This window comes from Scyliorhinus torazame, chromosome 10 (assembly GCF_047496885.1).
Source record: "Scyliorhinus torazame isolate Kashiwa2021f chromosome 10, sScyTor2.1, whole genome shotgun sequence".
Taxonomy (NCBI): domain Eukaryota; kingdom Metazoa; phylum Chordata; class Chondrichthyes; order Carcharhiniformes; family Scyliorhinidae; genus Scyliorhinus; species Scyliorhinus torazame.
The window spans coordinates 42,464,125-42,488,625 of record NC_092716.1 but is presented as its reverse complement, the minus strand read 5'-3'; the positions used below and the strand labels follow the sequence as shown (position 1 = coordinate 42,488,625).

At 45.2% G+C, this 24,501-nt stretch overlaps 1 protein-coding gene across 9 annotated transcripts in view; it reads left to right on the top strand.

The window, feature by feature from the left end:
- Nucleotides 1-24,501, top strand: part of ctu2 (cytosolic thiouridylase subunit 2 homolog (S. pombe)) — a 47,619-nt gene that overhangs the window by 2,576 nt on the left and 20,542 nt on the right. For 4 of the 9 annotated variants that reach the window (XM_072518011.1, XM_072518013.1, XM_072518007.1 and 1 more), the window contains exons 3-6: nucleotides 16,006-16,084; nucleotides 16,858-16,917; nucleotides 18,366-18,386; nucleotides 24,176-24,236. In XM_072518011.1, the coding sequence (XP_072374112.1) occupies nucleotides 16,006-16,084; nucleotides 16,858-16,917; nucleotides 18,366-18,386; nucleotides 24,176-24,236 (221 nt within the window). Of the gene's footprint in view, nucleotides 1-16,005; nucleotides 16,085-16,857; nucleotides 16,918-17,012; nucleotides 17,061-18,365; nucleotides 18,387-24,175; nucleotides 24,237-24,501 lie in introns of those variants that run through there. The other 5 variants (XM_072518012.1, XM_072518009.1, XM_072518010.1 and 2 more) reach the window with 3 other exon arrangements.

Here is a 24,501-nt window from a genome sequence, read left to right as displayed (position 1 = left end):
CCACCAACAATAAACAATAATCAGTAACAAATATGTCAATCCCCATATCAATAACAACGATCACTTCCTCCCACCAACACAAAACATTCGGCCACATGTTGAAATAAACAACTGACAAAAAGGAATCAGGAATCACCCATAGCCCCCATTAACCCCCCCCCCCCCCCCCCAACTAATGTTCGATGTTATCCAGTTCTTGAAAGTGCATAATTAATAATGCCCATGAATTGTCTGTCCTTCCCCTCAGTTCAAACTTAACCTTCTCAAGAGTCAAGAATTCCAACAGATCCCCCCGCCATGCCAGGGCACAGGGTGGAGAGGCTGCCCTCCAACCCATCACGATCCGCCTTCTGACGATCAATGAGGCGGAGGCTACAACATCTGCCTCCGCTCCTGTTTCCAACCCTGGCCGGTCCGACGCCCCGAATATGGCCTCCTGAGGGCCCGGGTCCAGTCTCACGTGCACCACTTTAGAAATTACCTTAAAAACCTCCTTCCAGTAACCCTCTAGCTTTGGACAGGACCAAAACATATGAACGTGATTAGCCCCCCCCCACCCCGGCAACGTTCACACACATCTTCCAACTCCTTCAAAGAATCAGCTCATCCTCACCCTCGTGAGGTGTGCTCTGTATACCACCTTCAGCTGTGTCAGCCCCAACCTCACGCACGAGGTGGAGGCATTCACTCTCCGGAGCACCTCACACCAGAACCTCTCCTCCATATCCTCTCCCAACTCTTCCTCCCACTTTGCTTTGATCCCTTCCAGTGGTGCCTTCTCCTCTTCCAAAATAGCTCCGTAGACCGCTGACACTAGCCCCTTCTCCAGTCCCCCTGTCCTCAGTACCTCCTCCAGCAATGTGGAGGCCGGCTCCTCCGGGAAGTTCTGTATCTCCTTTCTGGCAAAATCTCGAACCTGCACGTATCTCAACATTTCCCCCTGCTCCAGCCCATACTTCGCTTCCAGCTCATTCAATCCCCCAAACAACCCCCCAAATAAGAAACAAATCTTTTAGTGTCTTAATCCCCTTCTTCTCCCATTTCCGAAAATTTCCATCCCACCTCCCTGGCTCAAATCTGTGGTTCCCCCGAATCGGCATTTCCCTTGACCCTGCCCCCAACCCGAAGTGTTGGCGAAACTGCCTCCAAATTCTCAATTAAGCTATTATTACTGGACTCCCTGAGTACTTCCCCGTGTCTATTGGGAGCGGCACTGTTGCTGGTGCTCACAATCCTGACCCCCTGCACAAAATCTCCTCCTCCATTCTGACCCACTGGGAATCAACCCCTCTTACCCAACTCAGCACCTTCTCCACATTCGCCGCCCAGTAGTAATACATCAGGTTCGGAAGACCTTCCTCTCTGTAGTAGCACCTTTCTAACTCTGGCCACCTTCCCTCCCCATATGAACGAGGTAATCCTTCCCTCAATCTCTCTGAAAAAAGCCTTTGGCAGGAAAATCGGCAGGCATTGAAAAATAAACAGAAATCGTGGCAACGCGTTCATTTTAACCGCCTGTACCCGACCCGCCAGTGACAGAGGGAGACCATCCCACCTTGCCAGATCAGCTTTCACTCTCCCTACCAAACTAGAAATGTTGTACCTGCGGAGCCCCCCCACTCCCGGGCACCCTGCCCCCCAAGGTACCTAAAGTGAGTCCCTACCCTACGGTTGGCAGCCCCCCACCCCTGCCCCCACACCCGGCCGAGATACCACAAAGTACTCTCTCTTGTCTAGATTCAGCTTGTACCCCGAGAAAGACCCAAACACTCGAAGCAGCTCAAATATTCCCCCTATTGACACACTCGGTTCCGACACGTATAACAGCAAGTCATCGGCATATAAGGACACCCTATGCTCTATTTCCCCCCCCCGCACTATTCCTTTCCATACCCCCGAACTTCTTAATGCAATGGCCAACGGCTCAATCGTGAGTGCAAACAGCAGGGGGGTCATAGGACATCCCTGTCTAGTCTCACGGTGGAGAGTAAAGTATCTCGAGGTGATGTTGTTTGTGCGGACACTCGCTCTCGGCTCCTTATATAGTAGCTTTACCCAATTCACAAATCTTGGTCCAATCCCAAACCGCTCCAGAACTGCCATCAAGTACCTCCAATTCTACCCGGTCGAACACCTTCTCAGTGTCCAATGCCACAACCACCTCTGTTTCCTTCCCCTCTGCCGGTGCCATAACGACGTTCAATACTCTTCTAATGTTTGAAAAGAGCCGCCTCCCTCTCACGAACCCCATCTGATCTTCACCTATCACCTTCGGGAGGCACTCCTCCAGTCTACCCGCTAGTATCTTCGCCAATACGTTTGCGTCGACATTGTGCCTATACGACCCACACTTAGCAACAGGGAGATCGATGCCTGCCCCAAGGTTTGTGGCAACACCCCCTTCCCTATCGCCTCTTCAAACATCCCCACCATCAGGGGTGCCAGCTTATCCTTGAAATTTTTATAATATTCCACCGGAAACCCATCTGGCCCTGCCACCTTCCCCGACTGCATCCTCCCAATCGCATCCTTTATCTCCTGCTCCACTATCGCTCCTTCTAATGTAGCCCTGTCCCCCTCCCCTAACCTCGGGTACTCCAACCCATCTAGAAATTCCCGCATCTCGCGATCCCCCCGGGTGGCTGACCTGTACAACCTCTCATAAAATTCCTCAAAAACCTTGTTAATCAGATCCGGCGCCACCACCAACTTCCCTGCCTTATCCCTCACCTGCACAATTTGATAAGGTTCTTCATAAGGAACTGTTAGTTAAAGTTGAAGCTCGTGGAAGTGAAGACAAATTTTTCACTTGGAATAGGGAATTGGCTGAGTGGAAGGTGACAGACAATGAGAATGGATAGGCACTCTAATTGGCAAGATGTTGCAGTTGTGCTTCACAAGAATCTATGTGGGGGCCTCAACTATTCACAGTATTCATTAACAACATTGGGATAGAAAGCTGCATATTCAAATTTTCCAACAACCCAAAGGTAGGCAGCATTGTATACAGTGTGTATGGAAACGTGAAGTTGCAAAGAGATATTGATAGATTAAGTGAATGGGCAAAACTGTGGCAAATGAGAGGTTATCTACTTCAAAAAGCATAGATCTAGATATTTTCTAAATGGTGAAAAGCTAGAAATAGTGGGAGTCTAAAGAGACTTGGGCATCCAGATACTTAGATTATTAGAATGGCACAGGCGATAATCAAATGGTTAATAGAATGCTGGCCTTTATCCCTAACGATATAGTGTGCAAGATTGCCGAAGCAGTGTTTAAGCAGAGAGTGCACCTGGAGTACAGTGAGCAGTAGGAAGGTTGTTTTGGCCTTAGAAAGAACACAGTGTAGACTTAGCAGAACGGTCCTTGGGACTCCAAAGGTTAATTTTTGAGGAGAGATTAGACAAACTAGGGTTACATTACCTGAAATTTCAATGCTTATGTGGTGATTTGAATGAAACTTTCGGACATCAAAGAGCCCTTGCAAAATGGAAATCAGGAAAACCCTCCACTGGTTGGTCCGCCCCCCAGAAAAATGTCTGCAATGGGGCTAGTATCATTCCAGGCCATGCATATGAATTACACCGAGATGGGAAAGAATTAGAAAGACAACTGGGATAACAGCCTTTATTGCAATGGGGTCAGAAAATAAAAGTAAGAAATTCTAGTTGCTTGAATGAAGGGCTTTGGTAAGACCACATTGAGAGTACTGTGTACAGTTTTGGTTTCCTTACCTAAGGAAGAATAGCGAGGTTGCAACACAATTACCTGGGATTAAATAGCTGTCCTATGAGAAGAGCTTGAATAGAATGGATTTATATTCTCTGGGATTTAGAAGATTGAGAAGTGATCTCCTAATCTATAAAATTCTTAGGATTTAACCAAATAGATAATGAGAAATAAAAACATGAAATGCTGAAAAAGCACAACAGGCCTTGCAGTATCTGTGGACAGAGAAACAGAGTAAATGTTTCGAGTTCAATATGGTCATGAGACATTAAAAACAAAATCCGAAACAAAATGTTTCTCTCTCCACAGATGCTCCCAGACCTGCTGAACTTTTAGAGCATTCCCTGTTTTTATTTATATTTCCAGCATTTTTCTTGGGAGGCTGTTTTGGAGAGTCTAGAACTAGGGGTTCACAATTTCAGGATAAGGGACTGGGATGAAGAAACAAATCTTCACTTAGAAGATTGTGAATCTTTGGCATTCCCTATCCCAGAGAGAAGGAGATGTTCAATTAATGTGCATATTCAAACCTGAGATTGGTGGATTTTTGGGTGCTAAGGAAATGAAGACATAGGACAGGAGTGGATGTGAAATTTCAGCTACGATCATATTAAACATTTACTTCCTCCACCACTGCACCCCCACCCCCGTGATAGTGACAGCAATGTATATACACCATTATATAAGGTGCATTTCAGCAACTCACCGATGCTCCTTCGACAGTACCTTCCAAACGTGTTGCCTCTATTACCTGGAAGGATATGGGCAGCAGAAGCACGGGAACACCACCAAGTTCCCTTCCAAGTTATGCACCATTCTGACTTGGAACTATATCGCTGTTCCTTCACAGTTACTGGGTCAAAATCCTTGAACTCCCTTCCTAACAGAACTGTAAGTATACGTACACTAGATATACTGCAGCTGTCCAAGGCGATTCACCTCCACCTTTTCATGGATAATTTGAGATGAGGAACAAATGCTAGCAATCCCATGAAATAATTTTTTTAAATGGCAAAGCAGAGTTGAGAGGGCATATAAGCTACTTTTCCAGTTTCTCATGATCTTAAGAATATGGGTTTCACATATGGAAGCATTGAATAAAAAAAGTAAGAAAATAATGTTGGGTTTGTATAGGATGATGGTTAGAACACAATGAGTGCATTGTGCTGTTCTAGATGTAATACTGAAAGACACTGGAACCAAAAAATTGGTACAGTGAAAATTCACTAGAATTACACCAAGATTTCTGGAAAAAGGTTTGAAAAATTAGGTTTTTGCTGAAACAGAAAGTTAGGGTTATCAGATTTATAAAGGTTTTGTGAGGATACCTAGTGAAAGTTTCCATTGATAAACAAAAACAAGGGGATTAAGAAAGTGTCGGTGTCTGGGCAGCAGGTGCACAATGGTTAGCATTGCTGCCTACGGCGCTGAGGACCCGGGTTCGAATCCCGGCCCTGGTCACTGTCCGTGTGGAGTTTGCACATTCTCCCCGTGTCTGCGTGGGTTTCACTCCCACAACCCAAAGATGTGCAGGTTAGGTGGACTGGTCACGCTAAATTGTCCCTTAATTGGAAAAAAATAATAATTGGCTACTCTAAATTTATAAAATAAAAGAAAGTGTCGATGTGACTAAGGTAGGGTAGCATACTGGTTATGCTACAAGTCATGCAATTCAGAGGCTTGGACTAATAATTTGGAGACATAAATTTAAATCGCACCATAGCAGCTGGAGAACTTAATATATTAAATAAAATCAGAATCAAATAAATCATACAGTCCCTACAGTGCAGAAGGAGGCCATTCAGCCCATCGAGTCTGTACTGATCCTCCAAAAGAGCAACCCACCTAGGCTCACTCCCCTGCCCTATCCCTGTAACCCCACATAACCGTTGGACACTAAGGGACAATTTAGCATGGCCAATCCACCTAACCTGCACGTCCTTGGACTGTGGGAGCATACTGGAGCACCTGGAGGAAACCCCACACAGACATGGGGAGAACATGCAAACTCCACACAGTCACCCAAGGCAAGAATCAAACCCAGGTCCCTAGTGCTGTGAGGCAGCAGTGCTAGCCACTGTGCCACCCAAATAAAATAGAAAAAGAGAAGAGAATCAAATGCGTCGGCCAGTAATGGTGACCATATAGCTAATGGATTATTTTAAAAACCCATCTGGTTCACTAAGTTACTTTAGGGAAGGAAGTCTGCTAGCTTTGTTTGGCCTATATATGACTCCAGTGATTTGGTTGACTCTTAATTGCCCTCTTAGAAACATAGAAAATAGGTGCAGGAAGAGTATGGCCCTTCGAGCCTCCTTCACCATTCATTATGATCATGGCTGATCATCCAACTCAGCCTAATCCCGCTTTCCCCCCCTTTGATCCTCTTCTCACTAACTGCTTCTTGAAAACATACAATGTTTTGACCTCAACTACTTCCTGTGGTAATGAATTCCACAGGCCGACCACACTCGAGGTGAAGAAATTCCTCCTCATTTCTGTCCCAAATGGTCTGCCCCGTATCCTCAGACTGTGAGCCCCAGTTCGCGACATGCCCACTGTTGCTAACTTTTGGTTGGCTCATAATTCGTAATTTGCTCTGTTTGTTTAATCTTTGCCTAGATTTGTCAAGTATCTTTATGATACCGCCACGAGGTCCAAGTTCAAGTACTGATCAATAACTCAACACACCAATTAGTAAGATTCAAATCAAAACACATTTATTATACACATGAAATCACTAATCATGCATAAACTCTACTTTCTAGACTATTCTCTATCACTAAAAGGCCTTAGCTTCGGAATTGGCCCACCAGGTCAGGGGAACAAATGGCCTTTCGTTCAGGTCCTGAGTCTGCAGGATTCAAAAGCTGGTATGGACTTGTAGCTAGGAGCGCCTATCTCGTAGCGAGCATTGACTGGAGACTTAGTTGATGTGGCCGCTGGGCAGTTCACTCGGGGGTTGATTCGCGTTGTTGAGTGACCCTGCCAAATAGACCGATTTAAACTTGGGGGCTTTACTTTATAGTCCCCAGGGGCTACCTTTCGGGGCGGACCCCGTACATGGTTCCAAATGATTGGACTGCGTTCCGATCACTTGGATCGATTTCTCCAATACTGGAGTTGTTCCCTGATCGCTGGGTGGTCCCTAAATGTCCGTTGGCCTTCCTTTGTCTTGGCTCCCGCTGGCGCCGAGGAGTCTGGCTTGGCTATATTCACCTTAAGTGTTGCAATTGTGCCTTGGAATCGCTCATTACTATGCAGATGGCTGCTGGTTTCAGTGCTGTCTGGTTTTTGCAAGTTCCGATTTCTGCACTTGCTCGTTTTTGCCTGTGTTGGCTGAATTTCCCTATAGTCTTTGCGGTTCTCCATTTTAAGTCTGGAAGTGGCCAACCCAGGTGGCTACACGCCCTCCTTGTGATCCCTAACGCGAAGCGTGAAGGATCACATAACTGCGTTATCTTCATTCCCTGACCCGGCGAGCACTCTTCCATGATGGCCTCTACACTGACCATAACTATGCAGTAAAAAATTTAAATAACAATTTCTATGTGGCGCTATGTCAGACAGGGACATGCATTACAACACAAAAAAAACGGTACCTCTAACTGTCCTCCATAAACTACACTCACTAAAACATTCAGTCATATTAACTTCCTAAACAATACAAAATAATAGCAGCATTCACATTTTTCCTCTGACTTGGCAGTCAAGCACGGGTGTACAATATTTCCATTTCTTTATTTACAAAAGATGTAACACAAATGGTCTTTATTGTAGATCAAGGGGTTCAGGGTCCTGGTGATAACCAAAAATAGGGGTGCGAGCGCGGTAGGCTCTCCTTCGCCATTTCCTCGTGCGGGTAGTCTGCACGATGCTGCAGAGTATCGCCAACACTAATAGGGATTCGACTACGTAGGAAAGGGAGTACCATGTTATGAGCTTATCACACCATGATGGTGTGGTGTTGCCTGTTACTGGGCTCTGGGTGCTATGGGGAAGTGAATCATTAACGGACGGGGGGGGGGGGGTTGGGGTCAGGGGGTTCCTGTTCGCGCGCAACCGTATACACATTATAATGGTGGTGATCAACACGGAGGATGTCCTCATTGTTCTCCTTCTTTCTCATCTCTTTTCTTTCCTTGGGGCTTCTGGAGTTCTGTGGGATCAAGCATAGTTTCTGTTACTATCTTGGTTAATATCTCGTATGTTAGTATGTCTGTCCTTTCGTGCCAATTTCCCTTTTTAATTTGTCACCATGTGTGACTCCCTCATTTTTTTTTTTTCTAAACCGAATATTCCGGACAAGACATACATAAAAAATACTGAAACAGTGCGAGCCGTCTCGCAGGCTGTGCGATGTACCATCCAAATGTTTGAGGATGTAAATAGCATAGGGATGGCAACCTATGGGTTGCCGGAAAACAAAACAAAACTTTTTGAACCAAGAGTGCCGAAATGAGGTGTGTATGGGCCGCGACGGGTAAGAATTGGATGGAATCCCCAAGTAGAACGGTGACCGATGCTGTGTGTGCTCTACCCGAGCGTAGCTGACCAGAGGGGGGTCCTCAGGCAGGGCGGAGACCTATGCCGTTTCTCCACTGCCTGAGCAACCGACAAGAACGGGCAAGAAATGTAGTCATCGTGGGGGTTGCTGTATTGGTTCTACCTTCGAACCAGAAGAGCAGTTATGAACGGGGGTCGGGCAAGCTCTCAGCGGTTTCTGCCGATGAGCGTGCTGTCAAGTTTTCATAGGTTTCGGCAGACAAATATGGCGTGGGCCGTGGAAAAATTTCCGATCTTACGTACAACACATAACAATAACAGTAACAAACAACATGCTGCAGTTTCCATCAGAAAGGACACCGTTTCTTCCAAGCGGTTCCTTTTTAAAACATCATCTGGACACCTCAGTTATCAGTTGCGAACAGGGTCGCAAAGGGGTTCTCGCTTTGGGAGTCAGACTCAAAGTCGTCATCTTCTCCCGGATGCCATACTCTCGAATGTATAAGGGCTGATAGGGCTGCATGGTGCAATTTGGATTCCATCTCGTCGTTCCAGACGAGCCTGTATGAATTATTGCGGTGCCAAAAGGTGGTGTCTAGTTCTGTGGGGACGGAATCGTCATCGTAGGGCGGTGGTCTTTGGTGGGGTTTGTTCAGGAATGTGATGAGGAAGGGATCACTGTTGCATGTGGATAGTAGGGAGGCGTGCTGTGGCTATTGTCACAGTCGCTGTTGCTGCTGTCTGTGGGTGTTCCGGGGCGGAGTCTAGTGTTCGGGGGTGGAGTCAAGGGTGAGTCCCTGGATGTGGTGGGCGAGTTGGGGGAGGGTAGGGATACGTTGGCTGTGGGCGGGGTGTGGTCTGCTGCGTCTAGCATGACGTGATGTGCGTGGTTGAACTGTGGGCCATATGCCTTAAGCTGGTTAATATGGAACCACGCAGTCTTTCCGTTGGGGTACTTCATTTTATACACTGAGGGGCTTACTTTGTCCGCAATGGAGTACGGACCCGAATACTTCGGTGATAGGAATGTGCTGGGGTTGTAAATTGAGCATGACCTGCTGTCCTACCTCAAACTCTGTTGCATGCACTATCTTGTCGAAACAGGCCTTGCTCTGTTTCTTCCTTGTGCCTAATCTTACTGCGGCTGCTAGCTGAGCCGTTTTCACATTTTCAACTAACTGTTTGACTGCGTTCTCGTGTGTGAGGGCCGTCACTTCGGGGCTGGTCAAGTCCAATCCTAATAAAAATTCTGTGCCTTTCATGGGGCGTTTGGTCATGAGAGTGTGTGGGGTGTAACCTGTGGAAGTTGAAATAGTATTTCTCAAAAACATCAGCCCAATAGGGAGGACTGAATCCTGAATTGTTTTGTCGGACCATTTTTCTGAGGGTTGATTTTGGGGTCCGATTTGTGCGCTCCACGATACCACTTGACTGGGGGTGGTATGCGATGTGGAATTTTTGGGTAATGCCAAATATCGTGAGGACGTTCTTCATGACACGTCCCGTAAAATGGGAACCTTGGTCGGTTTCAATGCTGCGGGGGAGTCCCCATCTCATAAAGATGTGGTGGGTTAAGATCTTTGCGGTGGTCTTTGCCGTGTTCGTTCTGGATGGGAATGCCTCTACCCATTTCGCAGAAGTGTCTATGACGACTAATACATACTTGTAACCATTCCTGCAAGGGGGCAATGGTCCTATAAAACCGATCTGGAGGTTAGTCCAGGGGCCGTTAACGGGTCGGGTGTGGCTAAGCTGAGCCTTCTTTGCGTATCTGTCCGGATTGTTCTGGGCACAGATAAGGCAATTCTCAATGTAGCGCGTTACATCTTCTTTTAAACTTGGCCACCAACAGAGCTGCCTGAGGTGGGCTGTAGTGGGATCAATTCCCTGATGCCCATGACTGTCATGGAACAAACAAATAAGTTGATTCCTGTCCTGTTCAGGAACCACATAAAGGGTGTCTTTTAACACCACACCGTCATGTGTGGTCAGTGCATTTTAAAATCTAATGTAATGTGCTGGAAATTGTCCTTTCAAAATCTCCTGCTTCTGGGCCTGCACTAAATCCTCGATATTAATCTGCGAGACCTGAACTGCATTCACTGGTGCGCTTTCGGGGGGTGTCCAAAAATATCCATGCCTGGAACCTGCTTTGGCCAGTGCGTCGGCTTTTACATTTCCAGGGTGGGGGAGGAACGGTGGTGACTGCAAACTTTAACAATACCAAAGGTCCTGTCCTGTGCTTTCTCTAAAATGTGGCGGAGCAATGGGGCTGAAGGGAAGCGTTTTCCTTGCTTTCCACAGGGGTAGGAATTCTGCAAGGCTATTGCAGACATAGAGGCTGTCTGCTGGGCTGGGGAAGGCATCTGGGTGATCCATAATGTACGCAACGGCTGCTAGTTCTGCCGCCTGCCCGCCTAAGTGGCCTGGTAGCTGTAAGGAGATCTCTTCTAGGGCGCGTACCTGCGCGTCCTCGACATATATGCCGCATCCTGTAATGCGCTTCCCTTCTAATACTGTGGAAGAACCATCCACATAAATCCTTAAAGGTGCGCACGTGTCTGTGTGCTGGGGGCTCTGGGGTGAACTACCTATCTTTCTGGGGGGTGTTTTCGCAATAAAGGGGCCTGTGTTGTGCGGTGTGATGATTTCACATTTGTGGGGGGTGCCTGGGTACTGAAGGTTATCGGCTAAGAAAGTGTGGGTCTTGGTCCTTTTAACGGTGGTGTAGGGGGAAAGTGGGTCTGGAACTTGTAGTGCGGAAGCTGCAATTAGGGCTCTTTTCAAAGCATCCACAGCATCCGTATGCTGCGGAAGCCATTCCCAAGAGGCTCCTTTCTTTAGGAGTTCCGAGAGGGGTGCTGCCTTGCTGGCGAAACCGTCCATATGGTTTCGGCAGTAGCCAACCAGTCCTAAAAGCGACCGGAGGGCTGAAACATTCTGGGGAAGGGGCAATTTGGCAATCTAGTCAATTCTTTTGTGCTCGATCTCGCGTTTACCGTGCGTGATAATTGTACCCAAATATATCACTTTGTTTTCCAAAATCTGGGCCTTTTTGGGGTTTACTTTGCAACCAATTTGCTGTAGGAGGTCCAGGGGTTCGGACAGAAGCTCGATGTGCTCTGCCTTGGTGTCTGTCTGCAGTAATAGGTCGTCCACATACTGGACCAGACATTCGGGGTGAGAAAATTTCAACAAACCATTTGCCAGCTGTCGGTGGAAAATGGAGGGGGAGTTGTGGAAGGCATGTCCACGTGTACTGCTGATTTTTAAAAGTGACGTCAAATTTGTATTGGCGCGCTTTTGCCAATGGAATGGACCAGCATCCGTTACTGATGTCCAAAACCGTAAAGTATTGTGAGTTAAGTCCCTGTTTGAGCATGGTCTCGGGACTTGTGGCTACCGTGGGGGCTGCTGCGGGGGTGACTTTGTTGAGTTCCCGGTAATCGATGGTCAGTCGCCATGATCCATCGGGCTTTCTCACTGGCCAAATCGGGGCATTATTAGTGGAGGCGACTGATCTGAGTATGCCCTGCTCTAATAAGCTGTCGATCACTTTTGAGATTTCTCCCTCTACCTCTTGGGGAAATCCGTATTGCTTTTGGGGTCTAGGGTCAGGTCCTGTGATTTGAACGGAACCAGTCATCCGGCCACAGTCGTGTTTGTGGGTCGCGAATGCTGTCCTGTGCTTCTGCAGAACTGCCCTAACCTGCTTGTCTGTGCTAATTGTGGTCGGGTCAAACCAGAAATCGCCGACTGCACTAATCTTGTTTGCGTATTCACCTATTGTGAGCGTTGCGGGGGCTCTTGTGGATTTTGCCATTCTCCAAACACATTGGTTTACCGGATCAAATGAAAGGTGGTGGGAGTTCATGCAGTCAATTCCCAAAATGTGTTCTGCTGTGTGGGGTAGATCGACTAAAACTATGGGGTGCTTTGTCGTTATATTGCCAATCTGAATGGGTACAGGGGCTGTGATGTGTCCCTGCTGTGAGTGGCCTGTGAAGCTGCTGAGGGTGATGGTGGCTGTAGTGGGCCACGTGTCTTTCTGAAACATGGTGGAGGAATTAATTGTGGTGCGGGACCCTCCTGTGTCCCAGAAAAATTCGATGGGCTGTCCCCGTATCTTTGCTGCAACTACTGGTCGGCCGGACCTATCCCAAAGGGTGTCGCAGACCCAACTGGGGGAGCCCGAACACCGTCAGTCTGTTCCGTTCAGGTCCATCTGGTCTCTGTCCTATTCTTATTCAGAATGCCTGCCTGCTGGGCTCTCTGTGGCTTTCGTGGGGCATTGCATTCTCGTGCAAAGTGTCCTAACTGTCCACAGTTGTAACACTCCTGTGGTTTCTGTGGGGGGGCTGTTCCTGCCTTCGTTCACCCATGTGGGGTTCTGTTGCGTTTTCACCACTTGGATGTCTGCTTCTGCCTGCTGTTCCTCGGGTTTCCTAACTGCGGGTTTGTTTTGGACACATTGCTCCCAGGTGCGGGACAATCTCTTTAAAACCCATTTCTCATTATGCGCTTCCTCTGAGAGGTCATTGTTGGTACAGGCTTTTTGTCCTGCCTCTGTGGCATGGGAGATAAGGGTGCGGGTCCATTTGGCCATACCACCTTGGGACAAATGGGCATGGTCTAAATTACCGAAAACGGCTGTAAAGTGAATCCACAGGCGTCCAGCAAACGCTGTGGGGTGTTCCGTCTTTTTCTGCCTGCACTTATTCAGGCCTTTTACTGGGTCACTTCTGTTGTAGCCGATCGCATCTAGGATCGCTGTGTGCATTTCTGCAAGGTGCCTCCTCCTACATTCTGTGGGTCGGGAAGGGCTACTACGACCGAAGGGTCTAAACTCAAAACTGAACTTCACGTGCCCACGCTCATCCAGGCCGTACATGGTCGCCTGCTGCTTTACTCTAGCAAAGAAGTGGTGGGGGTCTGAGGTGGGGAGGAACGGTGTGATTTTTCGCGCATGCGTCTCGTAATTGGGTCACGGTTAAGGGGGTGGTATAAAGAAATTCTGTATCTCCGTCCGATGTGACTGTGCGGTGGGTGGTTACTGGATTCATTGGTGCCTGAACTATGCGATGAGGGGTTGGGGCGCTTTTCTCTTCTGGGGCTTTCCTTGCGCACATGTTCCCTGAACATATCTACTCGCGGTCTCATTTAATTCTTCCCAATCCGGGCCATCTTCTGTATCTAACTGGGATCCAAAGGTGCTGTGGAATCCATTCTGAACTGAAAGCAAAGACTGCTGTTCTGCAATCTGCTTCCTGCACTTCACATGATCTAGTGAGCTCTGTCTGTGCTCCGTGGTGATAGCATGGAGTGCTTGTAATGCTGCTTTCAGGTCGCTACACTGCCTTTGCAATGCCTCTACCTGTTTCTCTGCTTCCTCTCTTACCAGGACTGCACGTTGCGTGTCCTGATAGGCCTTTTCACACTGTGTCTGGAAGCTGCTTAAATGCGCCAGACAAGACTGGTGTGCCCACTTGGCATCATCCACCTCTCTGTCCTTTGCTGCTAACTTCCTTCTCAACTCTATGTTCTCTTTCTCAACCTCACTTACATCGACCTTGCTCATTCGATGTACTCCTTCTATCTCTTTACGGAGCGTCCGAACAACCTCCTCTGTGCCTCGCAATTGTGCCAAACAGGACACGATTGCCATCGGCTTGCGAGCTTTTCCCAAGCTTTTCTTATGAATCTCTGACAGGTTCTCCCACCAAGTATGTCCTATACCCCCGGGTCCTGTTTCCTTATTCTCACAGAATTCACTCCAAAGGGGCCATCCCTTCCCTTTTGAGATATTTCCGGATCTCCTCTTCCCAAACGGGACACTGTCCTACTCTACTGCTGGTAGCTGCGATCACAAATTCTTCAGGGTTCATGAGGCGTTGCATTGCCTGCATTGCCATCTTTCCTCTCTAAATACTCTCTTACAATTTGGAACGAGGGGTACTAAGGCGGTGCTGTAATTACGGGTACGGCTTTCGCTATTTTCCGGAATACAAACTCCCAACAGTTTTTCGCAACAAAAATCTATCAGTTTTACCTTATAGCCCTGTTAGTTATGCATGCATTAACACACTTCCGAATTATGAGGATTGATCAGAACTGCTTGAACACTTTTGGTTTTTCTGTTCCCAATTGGATTTCTAATTCAAATTTTGGGTTCCCCCGGACTGGTTAAGCCACTTCTAAGTTGGGTCCCGTCAGGATGTCGCCAGTAATATGTTGCTAACTTTTGGTTGGCTCTTAATTCGTAATTTGCTCTGTTTGTTTAACCTTTGCCTAGAGTCGCCAGGTATCTTTATGATACCGCCACGAGGTCCAAGTTCAAGTACTGATCAATAACTCAACACACCAATTAGTAAGATTCAAATCAAAACACATTTATTATACACCGTAAATCACTACTCGTGCATAAGCTCTACTTTTTAGACTATTCTCTATCACTAAAAGGCCTATACTTAGCTTCGGAATTGGCCCACCAGTCAGGGGAACAAATGGCCTTTCGTTCAGGTCCTGAGTCTGCAGGATTCAAAAGCTGGTATGGACTTGTAGTTAGGAGCGCCTATCTCGTAGCGAGCGGTGACAGGAGACTTACTTGTTTGATGTGGCCGCTGGGCAGTTCACTCTCAGGGGTTGATTCGCGTTGTTGAGTGACCCTGCCAAGAAGACCGATTTGAACTTGGGGGCTTTACTTTATAGTCCCCAGGGGCTTCCCGCCCTTCGGGGCGGACCCCGTACCTGGTTCCAAATGATTGGACTGCGTTCCGATCACGTGGATCGATTTCTGCAATACTGGAGTTGTTCCCTGATCGCTGAGCGGTCCCTAAATGTCTTTTGGCCTTCCTTTGACTTGGCTCCTGCTGGCGCCGAGGAGTCTGGCTTGGCTTTATTCACCTTAAGTGTTGCAATTATGCCTTGGGATCGCTCATTACTATGCAGATAGCTGCTGGTTTCAGTGCTGTCTGGTCTTTGCAAGTTCCAATACACAGGATTTCTGCACTTGCTCGTTTTTGCCTGTGTTGGCTGAATTTCCCTTTAGTCTTTGCGGTTCTCCATTTTAAGTCAGGAAGTGGCCAACCCAGGTGGCTACACCACTCGGGAACACCCTTCCTGCAGCTACCCTGTCTAGTCCAGTTAGAATTTTACAGGTTTCTGAGATTTCACCCTCATTCGTCTGAACTCCAGCAAACACAATCCTTACCTTTTTAATCTCTCCTCATATGTCAGTCCTGCCATCCCAGGAATCAGTTTGGTAAACCTTCGCTGCACTCCCTTTAGAGCAAGAACATTCTTCTTCAGATAAGGAGACCAAACTGCACACAATTTTCCAGGTGTGGCCTCACCAAGGTCCAGTAAAAATGCAGCAAGATTGGATTGGATTTGTTTATCGTCATGTATACCGAGGTACAGGGAAAAGTATTGTTCTGCGTGCAGCTCAGACAGATCATTCCATACATGAAAAGAAAATACAAGACATCCCTGCTCTAAAATGGCTCAGCTGCCTCAGCAGCTACCGATACTCTGTTGTATTCAAGAACGCAGCTCACCACCATCTCCTCGGTGACAATTAGGGATGGAACAATAAATGTTGGCCGTACCAGTGACACCCATATGAATGGATGAAAATATGGATTTTATATCTTTATACTACTTAGTTCATTTAGACTAATTGTAATTCTTGATTAATGGCATCAAAAATGTACCTGAAAATTAAAATGCTTCAACTTTCCAACAGTAATATTTATGTATTCTCTCATTCAGATCCTGCTTCAAAGAATACTTTGTACACAAATTCCGTGCAATGCTAGGGAAGACCCGCTTAATTTTTCCTGGAGAACAGGTAAGTAATGCAAAGAGGGATATTTGTTTGAAAACTTGTATTTTTATATAAGAAAATATCCTAGTTCTGGATTTAAAATAGACTTCATTGTACAGTCTAGGTTGAGGACTTGATAAGTTGTTATATTGGGAAAAGGGATTATTACAGTTGAACCTGACTCTTTTTAGCAGAAGTTAATGGATTGTAATAAAATGCTGGGAATTCTCAGCAGGTTTGGCAGCATCTGTGGAGATAGAAATAGGTTAACATTTCAGGTTTGAGACTTTTATCAGAACTGGGTATGTTAGAAACGTAATCGTTTACTGGTTTGAATTGGGAGGTGATTTTCTTTTCTCCAGCAAAGGAGTAGCAGGGAAAATTGTAATATCCCTGCTCTGGCTCTTTGCTAAAGTCAAGTGGCTAGGATTAGACTGGGGAACAAATCTGGGAGTCACTTGCTCTGTAATTTTTCACACTAACCTCTCAAGGGAGTGAACTTTGATATCACCAATACAGTTTTGTTTCTTTTGGCAAAAAATGACACCGATGCAATGGGCTGAAAGGTACCTTTCTATGTCAAATGTCTATGGTTCTATATGAAATTGTTCTTGGGTTGACAAAGCTGGATCAAAGCTAATTTCTGAGGAATGAGTTGCATCTACCAATCCTGAAATTATTAACCTACGGCTAATTTGCCTGTAGCTACTCTGCATTTGCTGAACTATGCCGAGTTTATAAGGATAACTAGAATAGCTGTTTTTCTCCCCTTTATCTTTTTACTATTTTCTGTGCAGGTCTTGTTGGCATTATCAGGTGGTCCCACATCTAGTGCAATGCTTTGCCAGGTTCAAGAGGTACTGTATTACAATTAATATCAAACCGCTTCCCTTCTCAACAGTGCTCCACATGTGGTAAAATAAATGATTAACAATCATTTCTTAATGCCTAGGATACTGCATTCCTTTGGTCAGATGCATGAATATGAATGCAATATTTTGTAAGTGTTATTGATTTGTAATCCTAACAGAAATAAACATTTTACATTTTTCTGCCAGTTTAGTAATACTTGCTACTCTTTTATAGAATCATTGAATGGTTACAGCTAGAATATGGTTATCCAGCCTGCCAAATCATGCCTGCAAGAGCAATTTAGCACTCCCCTGCCCTTTTCATCTGCCACATGACCACCAATTCCAACAGCCCATCTGTCCTCTTGAAGTCTAGCATTATCCTTCTCACAATTCACAACACCAAGTTCTGTGTCATCTTCAAATTTTTTAATTGTGCCCTGTACACTAGTCTAAGCCATAATATTGATCAACAAAAGCAAACAGTGTTAGTACTGATCCCTGGGGAACACCACTCTATACCATCCTCTAGTCTGAAAAACAACCATTTGCCACTACTCTGTTTCCTGTTAGTGCTTTTAAGATTGGTTTGTGTATTAAAAAACGGCATTTTAATTATAGTTGGTAATTCAGAAATTTGTTTAAGCTCCAAAGAACCAGATATTTTTAGATGAAGTTAACCAATTGTTTTTACTGTTTATAGTACCTTATTACAACTGTAAGGCTGTTTGCAGTGGGGTTCCTCAGGGTTCAGTCCTAGGTCCCTGCTTTTTGTGGCATGCAAAGGTAAAAGTAAGCTGATATGGTCTGGTATGCTGTACCGGCAAGACCTTGAGTTAGAACGGCAGAGATGTGTGGAGAAGCCTCACTGACATCTCCCTCCCCTCCTGCAGTCTCACCCTTTCCACCAATCATCTGTCTCCTTGATTTTAAGTCCTGACTTCCCATTCTGGCCGGGGGATATGTGCCCCCCCCATTCCACCAATTGGAGAGCTGCCTCTGCTAACTGGGCTTTTGCTCGAGCACTGGAGAAGAGCACATGCCTCATGCCAAGTGAGGCACTCAATGAGAGCTTCGATAAAAGGTGCCAAAACCCTTGCAGGAGGGGGAGCAGGACAGTGACTGTGTGGAGACATTTAACAGTATGTGACTGGTAGGAAATATGTCTGAACTTATTTAAACCTTTGAAGTCAAATACTGAGGGATTGGAGATAAAGAAATAAGTGAGCAGAGTTACAGCTAGAAACTTAAATAATTCAGAGAAATACTTTAAAGTGTCTGAGAAAGATAAACAAGAGCAGAGAGTGAAGTTACTTCAGATTATTTAATTAAATGGTTGAAGGAACATTTTGCTGAAACAATTTAAAGTAAAAATTCATATTTCAGAATCTTTCTCATTGTGAAGATTTAAAAAAATAGATTGTATTTCCATTTTTCAAATGCTGCCTACGAAGATGCGCATTCAACCGACCCTGGTGAGTATGTTTAAAAGTACAAGTGAGGAAAGGGAGGATTCCCAATCAATCAGAACAGCAATAAATGAAGAAGATCTCGGTGGAATCTTTCCATTTACCAAAGCCAATGATATCTGTGTGAGAGGGCACTTTTGTGGGTAGCACAGTGGTTAGCACTGGCTTCACGGCGCCAGGGTCCCAAGTTCAATTACCGGCTGTGTCACTGTCTGCAGAGTCTGTATGTTCTTTCCTCTCACTAGTCTCGAAAGATGTGCTGTTAGGTGATTTGGATATTCCGAATTCTCCCTCCGTGTACCTGAACAGGCGCTGGAATGTGGCGAATAGGGGCTCTACACAGTAACTTCATTGCATGTAGAAATGGTACAGCAGTTATCATGGGGGATTTTAATCTACATGTCGTTGGTTTAAGCAGGTCAGTCAAGGCAGCCTTGACGAGGAGTTTTTAGAATGTATCCGCGATAGTTTCCTAGAACAGTATGTAATGGAACCTACGACGGAACAAGCGATCCTAGATCTGGCCCTGTGTAATGAGACAGGATTGATTAATGATCTCATAGTTAGGGATCCTCTCGGAAGGAGCGATCACAATATGGTGGAATTTAAAATACAGATGGGGGGTGAGAAGGTAAAATCAAATACTAGTGTTTTGTGCTTAAACAAAGGAGATTACAATGGGATGAAAGAAGAGCTGGCTAAGGTAGACTGGGAGCAAAGACATTATGATGAAACAGTTGAGGAACAGTGGAGAACCTTCCAAGCGATATTTCACAGTGGTCAACAAACGTTTATATCAACAAAATGGAAGGACGGTAGAAAGAGGGAAAATCGACTGTGGATATCTAAGGAAATAAGGGAGAGTATCAAATTGACGGAAAAAGCATACAAAGTGGCAAAGATTAGTGGGTGGCTAGTGGATTGGGAAATCTTCAGGGGGCAACAGAAAACTACTTAAAAAGCTATAAAGTAGAGTAAGATAGATTATGAGAGTAAACTTACTCAGAATATAAAAACAGATAGTAAAAGTTTCTACAAATATATAAAACAAAAAAGAGTGTCTAAGATAAATATTGGTCCTTTAGAGGATGAGAAGGGAGATTTAATAATGGGAGACGGGAAAATGGCTGACGAACTGAATAGGTTTTTTGGGTTGGTCTCCACAGTAGAAGACACAAATAACATGTCAGTGACTGATGGAAATGAGGCTATGACAGGTGAGGACCTTGAGACGATTGTTATCACTAAGGAGGTAGTGATGTGCAAGCTAATGGGGGTAAAGCTAGACAAGTCTCCTGGCCCTGATGGAATGCACCCCAGGGTACTAAAGAGATGGCTGGGAAATTGCAAATGCACTCGTAATAATTTACCAAAATTCACTAGACTCTGGGGTGGTCCCGGCGGATTGGAAATTAGCAAACGTGACACCACTGTTTAAAAAAGGAGGTAGGCAAAAAGTGGGTTATAGGCCAGTTAGCTTAACTTCGGTAGTAGGGATGGTGCTGGAATCTATCATCAAGGAAGAAATAGCGAGGCAGCTAGATAGAAGTTGTTCCATTGGACAGATGCAGCATGGGTTCATAAAGGGCAGGTCGTGCCTAACTAATTTAGTGGAATTTTTTGAGGACATTCCCAGTGCGGTAGACATGGGGAGCCAATGGATGTGGTATATTTGGATTTCCAGAAAGCTTTTGACAAGGTGCCACACAAAGGTTGCTGCACAAGATAAAGATGCATGGCGTTAAGGGTAAAGTAGTAGCATGGATAGAGGATTGGTTAATTAATAGAAAGCAAAGACTGGGCATTAATGGATGTTTCTCTGGTTGGCAATCAGTAGCTAGTGGTGTCCCTCAGGGATCAGTGTTGGGCCCACAAATGTTCACAATTTACATAGATGATTTGGAGTTGGGAACCAAGTGTAATGTGTCCAAATTTGCAGCCGACATTAAAATGCGTGGTAAAGCAAAAAGTGCAGAGGATACTGGAAGTCTGCAGAGGGCTTTGGATAGGCTAAGTGAATGGGCTAGGGTCTGGCAGATGGAATACAATGTTGACAAATGTGAGGTTATTCGTTTTGGTAGGAATAACAGCAAAAGCGATTATTATTTAAATGATAAAATATTAAAACATGCTGCTGTGCAGAAGGACCTGGGTGTCCTATTGCATGAGTTGAAAAAAGTTGGTTTACAGGTGCAACTGGTGATTAAGAAAGCGAATGGAGTTTTGTCCTTCATGGCTAGAGGGATGGAGTTTAAGACTAGGGAGGTTATGCTGCAATTGTATAAGGTGATGTGGAGATGCCACCGTTGCACTGGGGTGAGCACAGTAAGAAGTCTTACAACACCCATGTTAAAGGTGAATGAGGAAGGAGCAGTGCTCCGAAAGCTAGTGATTTGAAAAAACCTGTTGGACTTTAACCTGGTGTTGTAAGACTTCTTACAGTATAAGGTGTTAGTGAGGCCACACCTGGAGTATTATGTTCAGTTTTGGTCTCCTTACCTGAGAAAGGACGTACTGGCGCTGGAGGGTGTGCAGAGGAGATTCACTAGGTTAATCCCAGAGTTGAAGGGGTTGGATTACGAGGAGAGATTGAGTAGACTGGGACTGTACTCATCGGAATTTAGAAGGATGTGGGCGGATCTTATAGAAACATATAAAATTATGAAGGGAATAGATAGGATAGATCCGCGCGGGGAGGTTGTTTCCACTGGCAGGTGAAAGCAGAACTAGGGGACATAGCCTCAAAATAAGGGGAAGTAGATTTAGGACTGAGCTTGGGAGGAACTTCTTCACCCAAAGGGTAGTGAATCTATGGAATTCCCTGCCCAGTGAAGCAGTTGAGGCTCGTTAATTAAATGTTTTCAAGATAAAGATAGATAGGTGTTTGAAGAATAAAGGAATAAAGGGTTATGGTGTTCGAAATGAAAATGAAAATCGTTTATTGTCACAAGTAGGCTTCAAATGAAGTTACTGTGAATAGACCCTAGTCGCCACATTCCGGCGCCTGTTCGGGGAGCCTGGTACAGGAATTGAACTGTGCTGCTGGCCTGCTTGGGTCTGCTTTCAAAGCCAGCGATTTAGCCCTGTGCTAAAACAGCCCCTGGGCGGGAAAGTGGAGCTGAGTCCACAAAAGATCGGCCAAGATCTCATTGAATGACGGAGCAGGCTCGAAGGGCCAGATGGCCTACATCTGCTCCTAGTTCTTATGTTCTTAAGCCTACTTGTGACAATAAAGATTATTATTGTTGAACCAGAAAGTCATCCACCGGGAGAAAACACTGCTGACACTTTTACACCTACATGTGATCTGCCACCACAAAGGGATGAGACAAGTGAAACTGCTGAATTGCTGGGTAATCAAACTGCGACGCAACCAGCACATTCATCTCCAGGCATGGCACAACCAGAATAGGGAGAGCAACGAGATCCGCTGTATGGGCCAATGTGAGAGTTTCTATGTTGTGTTTTTTCTTTTTTCCACAAAATAACGGAGGAGTCTCAGCACAGAACGATTGTTTATTTGCCAACGTGTTGGGAGAGCACAAATTCAGAGAAGGGCCTCTGGAGGTGACTCTACCTAGCACATGATTTCAAATAACATTTATACAGTGCAGGTTACATTATCAAAGATATTGTTTACATTTGAGCATTATTTGGTTCAAACTTTATGTTAAACAAGTTGCATGTGTACACCCAGGCAGAGTGAATGTTATCTACGTTTATCTACTCTTCACCTTTCTATAGATTCTTCCCCAACCTGCCTACTTGGTGCCAGATCCAGTAGTTGGTTCTGGTCCTTGGGTCGAGTTAGGAAAACATGTTGTTAACCTTTATCCTGACTACATGTAGATTGTGTCTAAGAACAAGCTGTTAAGGTCACTGAGAACCAGTTAAACTGGAAGCATGTAGTTTGACCCTTATGCTGACTGCTGCAGATGGCGTTATGTCAGCTTTTGGTTGACATCATTGGAAAATTATCCTTTACTGCTTTAGTAAACTATACTACACTATATAGTGGCTGGCAGTGCTGCCTCACAGCGCCAGAGCCCCGGGTTTGATTCCGACCTTGGGTGACTGTCTGTGTAGTTTGCATTTTCTCCATGTGTCTGTGTGGGTTTCCTCCGGGTGCTCTGGTTTTCTCCCACCGTGCAGGTTAGGTGGATTGGTCATACTAAATTGCCCCTTAGGGTGGGGTAGCAATAGAGTAGGGCATTGGGCCTAGATAAGTCTTTCGAATGGTCGGTCAAACTCGATGGGCCAAATGGTTTCCTTCTGTGCTATAGGGATTCTATGAAAACCCCTAAGAATTGCCCGAATAGATTGTTAATAAATCCTAATCATTTGCCTTCCCACAAAATTATATAAGGTTAGTTCAGGCATTTTTTATTTTTGAAGTATCCATGAAATTAAGTGTCTGGGAAGTGGGGGGGGGGGGGGGGGGGCGTTGTTCTTGCAGTACCTGTAAGACATTTAAGTTACTTTCGCCTCTGGTGGTATATATTAAAGATTTGGATGAAAATGGGTATATATTAATGATTTGATCAAGAAGTTTCCAGACAACACAATTTACCACATGGTTGAGTGAGGACAATTGCTCTAGACTGCAGGAAGATGTCAATGGACTGGTCAGGTAGGCAGAAAAGTGGCAAATGGAATTCAATCCAGAGAAGAATGAGATGATGCATTTGAGCAGGTCAAACAAGGAGCGAGTGTCCACAGGTTCTTGAAGGTAGAAGAATAGGTTGATAAGTTAGCACATTGGGTAGCACTGTTGCTTCACAGCTCCAGGTTCCATTCCCGCTTGGGTCACTCTGGAGTCTGCACGTTCTCCCAGTGTCTGCGGGTGCTCTGGTTTCCGCCCACAAGTCCCGAAAGACATGCTGTTTGGTAATTTGGACATTCTGAATTCTCCCTCCATGTCCCCGAACAGGTGCCGGAATGTGGCGAATAGGAGCTTTTCACTGCAGTGTTAATTTAAGCCTACTTGTAATAATAAAGACTTCTTATTAAGTTGGTTAAAACGACATATGGGATACTTTCATTTATTATTCGGGCACAGAATATAAGAGCAGGGACATTATGCTGGAACTATATAAAACATTAGTTTGTCCACAAATTGAGTACTGTGTGCAGTTCTAAAAATCACCTTATTACAGAAAGGATGTAATTGCATTTAAGAGGCTGCAGAGAAGATTAATGAGGGTGGTACCAGGGCTGGAAAATTACAGGTATGAGGAAAGATTAGATAGTCTCCTTAGAACGCAGGAGGCTGAGGGGAAATTTGTTTGAGATGCAGAAAATTGAGGGGCCTGGATAGAGTGATTGGGAAGGTCCTCATTAATTTAGCCGAGAGGTCATGTACTAATTTAAACTGATTGGTGGAATGGTTAGAGGGGAGATGAAAGGATTTTTCACCCAGATGGTTGTAGGGGCCTGAAACTCACTGCCTGAAGGAGTAGTAGAGACAGAAATCCTCAACTTCTTTAAAACGTGACTGGATGTGTACCTGAAGTGCCATCATTTGCAGAGCCACGAACCAAATGCTGGGATTAGACTGTGTGGCTTGGTTTTCAACCAGTGCAGCCACAATGGCCAAGTGCCTCATTCTGTGCTGTCGCCTTTCTATGATTCTATTCTTTAATTGCTTTGAAATTTTGATGAAATAAAGATGAAATCATCATTAATTGATACAATTGTTTTTAAACTGAAGCAGAAATTGCTTGGAAACCTATTTGTACTGCTATGCAAATAGTTTTGTGTTCACAAAGAATAACAAATTATTGTTTCTCTTATAGGGTTTGTGTAGAGAGGCTCCAAAGAAGTTGCGTTTTTCTCCTGGGATAGTTTATATAGATGGTACAGTATTGCACATTTTCTGACTTTAAGTAAAAGGACATGTGGGTAGTTTTAATTTTTTTCATTTCCATACATTCAATTGAAATTGATGTAATGTATACTGCATGTTAAGAAAAATAGCTAATTGTTGATAAAGGTTATGGTACTGTTTGGAGCATTTGATTTTGGAGGGAGAAGGAAGGGATGTTGACAGATTAGGTGTTGGGTCTCTTGGATTTATGTTATTGATATTAAAACCAAAAAAGTACTTTACATCTCAGTTGAC